The sequence below is a fragment of the Drosophila guanche genome, unplaced genomic scaffold (assembly GCF_900245975.1).
Source record: "Drosophila guanche unplaced genomic scaffold, DGUA_6, whole genome shotgun sequence".
NCBI classification, from domain to species: Eukaryota; Metazoa; Arthropoda; class Insecta; order Diptera; family Drosophilidae; genus Drosophila; species Drosophila guanche.
In genome coordinates this window covers 1,082,832-1,091,132 of record NW_022995749.1, presented here as the reverse complement: position 1 = coordinate 1,091,132, position 8,301 = coordinate 1,082,832, and the positions used below count along the sequence as shown (strand labels likewise).

At 51.1% G+C, this 8,301-nt stretch overlaps 3 protein-coding genes across 3 annotated transcripts; 1 reads left to right on the top strand and 2 right to left on the bottom strand.

The window, feature by feature from the left end:
• Positions 1-231: 231 nt before the first annotated feature.
• On the bottom strand, positions 232-3,960 carry LOC117585653 (transcription factor Sp4). Its single transcript, XM_034275239.1, has one exon. The coding sequence runs from the start codon at positions 3,665-3,667 to the stop codon at positions 611-613; it is 3,057 nt and encodes a 1,018-aa protein (XP_034131130.1). The 5' UTR covers positions 3,668-3,960; the 3' UTR covers positions 232-610.
• A 393-nt stretch (positions 3,961-4,353) lies between these two features.
• On the top strand, positions 4,354-7,241 carry LOC117585357 (mediator of RNA polymerase II transcription subunit 25). The gene has a single exon (XM_034274803.1). It carries the CDS (start codon positions 4,456-4,458, stop codon positions 7,081-7,083), a length of 2,628 nt encoding a protein of 875 aa, XP_034130694.1. The 5' UTR covers positions 4,354-4,455; the 3' UTR covers positions 7,084-7,241.
• Positions 7,242-7,275: 34 nt separating this feature from the next.
• LOC117585359 (signal peptidase complex subunit 3) lies at positions 7,276-7,931 on the bottom strand. The gene has a single exon (XM_034274806.1). It carries the CDS (start codon positions 7,852-7,854, stop codon positions 7,315-7,317), a length of 540 nt encoding a protein of 179 aa, XP_034130697.1. The 5' UTR covers positions 7,855-7,931; the 3' UTR covers positions 7,276-7,314.
• Between the last annotated feature and the right edge of the window lie 370 nt (positions 7,932-8,301).

The following is an 8,301-nucleotide window of genomic DNA, read 5'->3' as shown; positions in this document are numbered from 1 at the left end:
AAGGATATTATATGTTGGGGAACAGTGCTGCAGTTGGTGCTGGTGCGGTTGCATTTCGATAAGAATATCTATCGAGTGAGCGGGAAAAGAATTGAGAAAATTGATGAAATTTGACTGAAATTATGCTAATTAAAATAGTTAAACTACTATCAGAATAACACTGGACAACTGTTACCTTTGCAGCTCTAAGTTCCATGCATCCAGTAATGTAATTGCGAGTTTATTGTTGTTTTTGGATGTTATAGAATATATTTGTTGTTGCTCTGTGTGTGTGGTGTGGGTTGTATAAAAACTGCATTAAAAAACACATCGATTAAAATCTACTTTCTAGTTAATTAATTTGAGTACAAATATTAAAAAACCTTAACTAACAATACAATTGTGTCGATATACTCTCTCGATCCTCCTGCGGCTCCCGATCACCTCGATTGATTTTTGTCTATGTACAAGTTTACACAAAACATAAAGGTAACATTTGAAATGCTTAGGAATATTATTAACATTATTTACAAATGAGTCCTCGCTCCTAAAGGAGAAGGATTTGCGGCTCCTGCCAGTGCTATGGGAAATGATCAAACATGAACTGTTCCATGAACAGCGACTCCGAATGCTAGTTGGACAATGTCTCTCCCATTTCGCTTACCGAAATGGTCATTACCTTCTCCTCATCCTCGCCACTTTCTTGGTCTGCGTCCGCTTCCGGGTCCTGCTCCTCCTCTTCCTCGTCTTCCTCATCATCCATTTCTTCATCCAGCTCCAACTCTTCGTCATCGTCCTCCTCGTCATCCTCTTCTGTCATCTCCTCCTCGTCCTCGTCATCGGCATAGCTGCCCATACCGACAACTGCAGCGGGCAGCTGAACAATTGTGGCCCCGCCCGGTGCTGATGTAACAGTTGAGCCCGCAACCGTTGCCGCCACACTGGAGGCACCACCGCCCATCACTTGTCCCCCGCAGCCAGGTATATCGATCGTCACAATGCCACTCATCGTGCTGATGCTCTTTACGCTGCTGTTCTTCTGCTCCTGCTTGATGCTCAGCTCCGTCAGCTCCACACCGGAGCGGCTCTTGTAGTGCGTCTTGATGTGCTTCGACAAATGATCGCTGCGCATGAATTTCTTGCCGCATTCGCGACACTGAAAACGCTTCTCGCCCGTGTGTGTGCGTCGATGTCGCTGCAGTTCATCGGAGCGCGTGAATCGCTTTCCGCAAAAGACCCACGAACAGACAAATGGCCGCTCGCCCGTGTGCCAACGGAGATGAGCGCGCAGATGAGAGGTCTTGCCGTAGACCTTTTGGCAGCCGGGTATGTGGCAGATGTGCTGGCGCTTCTTATCCGAATGCTTCTCGCCATCGGTACAATTGGGGCACGTGCAGGCCACACGCTTGAGTCTAGGCTTAACATCGGCAGCCGCTCCAGGACCCGCACCACTGGTATCCATGCTCACACTCGTTTCGGCCGCTGGCGTTGTGGTGACGCTACTGCTGCTGCTTTTGTTGTTGCTCCTGTTGCCGCTGCCCGCTGTTGTCGTTCGCACCACATGCTGCCCGCTCGTGGGTGCAATTGTTATCTGTGCGCTGGAGGTGTTTACGAGTGTGGTGGCCTTTATGGGGCCACTGCCACTCCTGGCAATGGTGGCAATCGAAACTGGCGGCGTTCGTGGCGGTGGCAAGGATGTGGCAGCATTGGATGCTTGTGGCTGTGGCTGCGGCTGTGTCTGCGGCAATGCTGTAATTTGTATGGACGCTGGGATTGTTACATTGGACAAAGGATTCGTATTCGAATGAGCATTCTGAGTGGCACCCTCCGTTTGCGTGGCTGGCGGCGCCTGCGGCACAATGAACTTAATTTGCTGTGTCTGCGGCTGAGGCTGCGTCTGTGTCTGCTGCTGTGGTTGCGGCTGGGACGTTGGCGGAGGATTAGCCGTTGAAGCAGCAGCGACAAATGTATCCGGTGGCTCCTGCTTGATGTTCGTAATCATCTGCGTGGGACTCTGTGGCTCCTGTTTGGGCATCACCGTAATGGATGAAGATGACGTTGATGATGTTGCATTGGTCGTTTGTGCCTGCGCCTGCACCTGCGCCTGCACTTGTGTCATCTGTGGCAGTTGATGCAGCACTTGCTGGAAATTGGCCGGCAGATTGGCGGGCAACTGATTCGCCTGAATGATCTGCACCTGCCCCAATCCTGGGATGTTCTGTATGGGCAGAGCCTGTAGTCCGGCGGGCAGATGCATGGCAGTGGCTGCTTGCGGCGCTGGCGTTGCTGTGGGTTGTGGATTTTGCCTCAGTTGGGCGGGTATCACCGTCAGCTGCTGCCCCTGGGCATTCGTTATGGTGATGGGCTGATTGGCGGGTATCTGGCCACTCGCGGAGGCCTCCTGAATGGCCTGCAGGAGCTGCTGGTGCTGCTGCTGTACCTGTTGCTGTTGCAACTGTTGTTGCTGCTGCTGCTGCTGCACCTGTTGCTGTTGCAACTGTTGCTGCACCTGCACCTGCTGCTGCTGTTGCTGGTGGGGATTCTGGATATGTATTATGTTCGCATTCGTCGGCAGCTGGCTGTACGGCATCGGCGCCAGCTGCACCTGCTGTATCTGTCCATTGGGCGTGACAATTTGCGCGATTTGCGCAAACTGAGGCATCATCTGGTGCATCTGTGAGGCAGCCGCTGCAGCGGGCATGGCCATTGACTGCGCCTGCATCAGATTGGATGCTGCCTGCACGGGCACATGGACCGTCTGGTAGACGGTCTGTCCCCCGGCCGTCTGCACGGGTATCTGCACGGCCACCGTCTGCTGTTGCACGGGCTGCGGGAACTGCACCAGCTGTGGCCGGAGCTGCAGCTGCCCATTCTCCAGCTTGAGAGTGGACGAACCTCCGCCTCCACCCAACAGATTCGTGAGGTTACCCAGCAGCCCATTGGCCGCGGCCACCGACGTTGGTATCTGAATATTCGTTCCTGGTATGGTGATGGTGCTCGGCAGCTGTGTGGCCTGTAGTCCGCCATTACCCGTGCCTGCGCCGCCTGCTCCACCCTGGGAGCCTCCAGCCTGACCGCCACCCGTTGCTCCCTGCTGGGTTTGCTGCTGCTGCTGCACGTGGACTGCGCCCTGATGCTGCTGCTGCTGGATGAGATTGGTCACTGGTATCTGAATGCTTGTGCCAGGAATGGTGAACAGCTGCGTCTGCTCTTGCCCCAGGCCATTGATAATCTGTGCGGGCGTTGCCTGTTGCAGCTGAATGGCTTGTCCACCGGCCTGACCGGTGTGCGACTGCGGAGCACGCAGGATTTGGCCATTGGGCGTAATGAACGCCTGCTGCCCGTTGATATTCACGGCCTGGGCCGTCGCCAGTTGTGCGTTCAGGTTGGGTATGAAGATCGCCTCCTGGCCATCGATATTTACCGTCTGCATAGCGGGCATCGGCTGGACAATCTGGAACATGTTCTGGGGCAGGCCTTGGGGCTGGCCGCCGGAGACGGTACCTCCCCCGAACTGTGCGGGCATCTGGTGGATATTGATGATCTGTTGCATGGCGGGGGCTGTCGCTGCCGCTGCAGCAGCAGCGATTGTGTTTCCATTCCCTTGTGGCGCCTTCCCGGAAACGCTGGTAGCGGGCGTGGCTGCTGGCGCACTATTGGCAGCCGTGGCATTCTTATATTGCAGCATACTGGATACTTGCGACTGCCTTTCCAATTGTTTAATTGCGCTTTTCCACTTTCGAGGGACTTAAGGTAAACATTTCAATTTTTTTTCTTTCCAGACGCTCAACTTTGCGATTGAATTCGAGACGCTAGCAGCGATTTTACTGGAGCACAAGGACCTATATGTTGTAGCGCGCGGTACATTTAATCACATGCGTGTTTTTAATTCGGGAAATCTCTTAAATGATCAAAACTAGAGCCTAATTAATTTTAATTTTTAATTTTGTTTTGACAAACACAAACGCAGAAGAAGAAGTAAGAGTGAGAGGCAGGGTTGCTCGTTCTTGCCAATCGCAGGGCTGCCATTTCGCAGTGGCGCCGCCGCCGCTTACATGGCAACTGCTAATATTGGTACGGTATGGTCGAATTTTTCGACCTTTATTGCTTATTGCTTTTAAAAATATTTAAAAATAACTATACACCTAAAATATTATCACATTTAATATAAAATATATGGCCTTATTGGTAACAATTAGATCTTCATTAAAAATATTAGCTAGGACATTCAAACATTCATTTTACATAATGACGACAAATGTAATTATCAAAGCGTTATTTTAAATGTAACAATTTATGTAAAAATTAAACTATCGATATGTAAGGCAATATCGATGTAAAATCTTAGTCTTATATCGGTATTGGGTCACAAGATGCGGTCACACTGATGCACTGAGAAAATGCAATAAATAGTTATTGTTGTTGCAATAAAACATAAAACACGTCAAGACACGAATTTTACTGCACTGCCTGGTCATGGAGGTGGACCAGCTGTCCCTGGCCGATGTGGTCTTTGTCATCGAGGGCAGCGCTATCAACGGTGCGTACATCAATGAGCTGAAAACGAATTACATTCTGCCCACGCTGGAGCACTTCACCACGGGCTCCATTGACGAGCGAGAGTATTTGATAGCGGAGCGATTTGCCACGCTCTATGGCATTGTCGTATACCGCACAGCCTCCAATCTGCTGGAGCCTGTGTGCGCCACCTATGGACCCTTCCTGCAGCCCCAGAAGGTGATGGAGACGATCGAGCGTCTGCCATTGGTTGGCGGTGGCATGGAGTCGAGTGCACACATGGCCGAGGGCTTTGCCGCCGCCCATGGCTGCTTTGAGGACATCAGCGAGCGTCGCCAAATGCTCGACCAGACCAATGTCCAGCGCCACTGCATTCTCATCTGCAATAGTCCGCCGTATCAGATGCCGGTGACGGAGTCGTGGAAATATATCGGCAAATCGTGCGAGCAGCTGGCGAGTCTATTCAACGAGCGTAAAATCAATCTGTCGATCATTTCGCCACGCAAAATGCCGATTCTCTTCAAGTTGTTCATGAAGGCGGACGGGGATCAGCCGATTACCAGCAAGAACTATGCCAAAAATATTCGTCATTTGGTGCTGCTGAAGGGATACAGCCTGAAGGAGCGTGCCGCCAGTCCCAATAGCATGGCTGCTCAAATGGCAGCACCAAGCATAGCTCAGGCTGCTGTGCAACAGCAGCAGCAACAACAACAACAGCAGCAGCAACAACAACAACAGCAGCAGAATCCAGGCGGACAACAGCAAGCGGGGCAGGGTATGCCGATGGACACCACACCAGCACAACAGCAGCAGCAGCAGCAACAGGGAGGTCCGCCACAGCAGCAGCAGCAGCAGGTGATGAACATGAATCCAATGCAACAGCAGCAGCAGCAGCAACCTGGTCCCAATCCCCAGGCGGGTCTGCTGAACCCCCAACAGCAGCAACAATTGATGCAGCAGCAGCAGCAGAATCAATTTGTGCCCCAAAACCAGATGCAGAATCCAAACTTTCAGCAAAATGTTGTGCCTGGACAGAATCGTTGGATGTATCCGAATCAGCAGGGACAGGTGCGTCCGCCGTTCATGCAACAGGGTGCCGGAGGTGGTGGCGGCAACATGCAACAGCAGCTGCAGCAGCAGCAACAGCAGCAGAATGCCAATTCTGCGCTCATCTCTAGGATAAATGCACCGCCAAATCAGACGGTGAACTCGTTGCAGCAGCAAAGATTGCAGATGCTCAATCAGCAGCAATATAATCAACAAATGCAACAGCAATTGGTACAACAGCAGCAACAGCAGCAACAACAGCAGCAGCAGCAGCAAGGACAGCAACAGCAAGGGAATCCCAATGCCAGCAACATGATGCCGGCGGTATCCAATGCGGGAAATATGCCCAATCCACAGCAGCAGCAAGTGGCACAACAGGCCCAACAGAATCCCCAACAGCAGGCACAAGTTCAAGTCCAACAGCAGCAGCAACAACAATCGAATCCACAGCAGGAGCAGGCATCCTTGAGAGAGAAAATCTGGACAGGACTGTTGGAGTGGTCGGAGAAACCGAAAAATGATCCACAGAAGATACCCCACACGCTTCAGTGCACTGTCTGCACGAACATCAAGGATGGCGAGCCAGAGATCAAGGCAGAAAACTGGCCACCGAAGCTGCTGATGCAACTGATGCCCAAACATTTGGTGGGCAACATTGGTGGGCAGTTTCTGAAGGACTCCAAGATGGTTGTGTTCCGGCCAACGCCTGGCGAGGCGCTCGATTCGCTGGCCAAGATGATGACCTCTGGCTTTGCCGGCTGCGTGCACTTCTCCTCCATGCCGAATGCGCCTGCCTGTGAGCTTAAGGTTCTCATACTGCTCTATACGCCGGATCGAAATGCCTTCTTGGGCTTCATCCCCAACAATCAGGCGATGTTTGTGGAGCGACTGAGGAAGGTTATACAACAGAAGCAGCATGGCAACATGCAGCAGCAGCAGCAACAGCAGCAAATGCTACAGCAGCAGGGCAAGTCACCCATGGAGCTGCAACAGCAACAGCAGCAGCAGCAGCAGCAGCAACAACAGCAGCAGCAGATGCAGCAGCAGGACAACTCCCAACAGCAGCAGCAGCACTACAATCAATATCAATTGAATATGCAAATGCAGGGGGGTGGTGGACCCGGTCCTGGTGGCGGCGGTGGCCCTGGACCCGGGGGCGTTGGCATGCCCATGCAACAGAATCAAATGCAAATGAACATGATGCAACAGCAGCAGCAGCAGAGAATGCCCCTGGGTGTGGGTGTGCCCGGCGGCGTTCCTAATCCGAATTTGCAGCAACAATTGCAACAGCAAGTGGCACCCAATGTGGCGGCGATGCAACAGCAGGCGGCGCAGCAGCAGCAGCAGCGCATGGTTCGGCCCATGATGAGCAACAACAATCCCGGATTGCGGCAACTTCTCCAACACCAGACGACGCCTGGCAATCAATTCCGTCCGCAGATGGGCGGCGGTGTTCAGAATCCAAATCAAATGGGCGGCGCCGGTGGTCCTATGGTCAGCAATCGCAACTTTGACGATGGCAGCTACGAATTCATGTAGAAACTCTCCTCTCTCCCTCCCTCTCTCTATCTTATTTTATTGTGTCGTGTCCAAGAACAATCTCTTCCTGTTTCGTTTTAAGCATTTTTGTCGCAACATTCGAAAAATCTTAATTGAGATTTTAATTTATTAGTTTTTATTTTCGATACACACTACACACGTTACAGACAGAACAGAATCCCTAAAATAGAGTGCAGTTGTATCATTTTTTTAATCTATGAAAATCTGTTTCTAAATGGACGAGGTGGCGTATTCTGAGGGGAATTTGAAGACATGCTTGCCGGTGGCTTGCACGGAGGGTAATAGGCCGGCATTCGGAATGATGTTCCATGAGAGATACAGGGAGACATTGCGATTGTCGCGCAGGCCGTTGCCATCGTCCCAGAAGTAGTATTTGGTGTTCATTTTCTTGAAATCCAGCACAGGGTTCTCGCCGCGCAGAATGATCTTGTCCCAGAGCACCACCTGGTTGAGTGTGTTCGAGGGCGTCTTGTATTCTGCGGTCATGTAGAGGAACAGCTGCTTCACGTTCCAGTTGAAGACACTGGTAAGGTTCGTTTCCAGGTCGAAGGTGACAAAGCCGAGATCATGCTTTTCACGGGAGGCGCCGTAGTCGGGAACGTTTTTCACCAGCACTCGGACGGTGTTGATGTTGGCATCGGTTCTGTAGTCGAGGAAAACGGTGGAGAGGAAGCAGCTGAAGGTGAGGCAGGCCAGGACGCTCAGGGAGTACGCCACCGTGGCATTTCCTCTGGTTAAAACCGTATGCATCGTTAATTCGTCCTGAAATTCGGCAAATGACACGTAGTGTTTGTTAGTCGGGCTCGGAGAAAATCAGACGGTCGCACTTTTTTCTAGATTCAACAGACGGGCACACCATATGTATTTGCTGTCTATCGATGGGTCTAGAGGTGAAAAAATATCGGAAATATCGCTGCTTTCAATGTTTTGAATTTGAAAGATGCAAACAAATTTTAAAAATCAAATTATAACTATTATTTATATCAATTAGTTATTTCGGTGTGCTTTGTGGCGATCTTTACCACTGAGTCCTGAGTCAGAGCTCTGAAAACTAAGAAATTTATGAAACTTAATGATTATTAGAGCAGTTTAGCTGCAATGAACATTTACAAGCACTTTTATTTCCCCAATTTGGATAAAGTGTTTTCCTATTTAAAAGGCCGGCGTTCAGTGAGTGAAGTTTGAACAGTCACTCGA

What these genes read in the sequence shown, in the direction of transcription:
- LOC117585653 (XM_034275239.1), bottom strand. Translation starts at nt 3,667, where the DNA reads ATGCTGCAATATAAGAATGCCACGGCTGCCAATAGTGCGCCAGCAGCC.
- LOC117585357 (XM_034274803.1), top strand. Translation starts at nt 4,456, where the DNA reads ATGGAGGTGGACCAGCTGTCCCTGGCCGATGTGGTCTTTGTCATCGAG.
- LOC117585359 (XM_034274806.1), bottom strand. Translation starts at nt 7,854, where the DNA reads ATGCATACGGTTTTAACCAGAGGAAATGCCACGGTGGCGTACTCCCTG.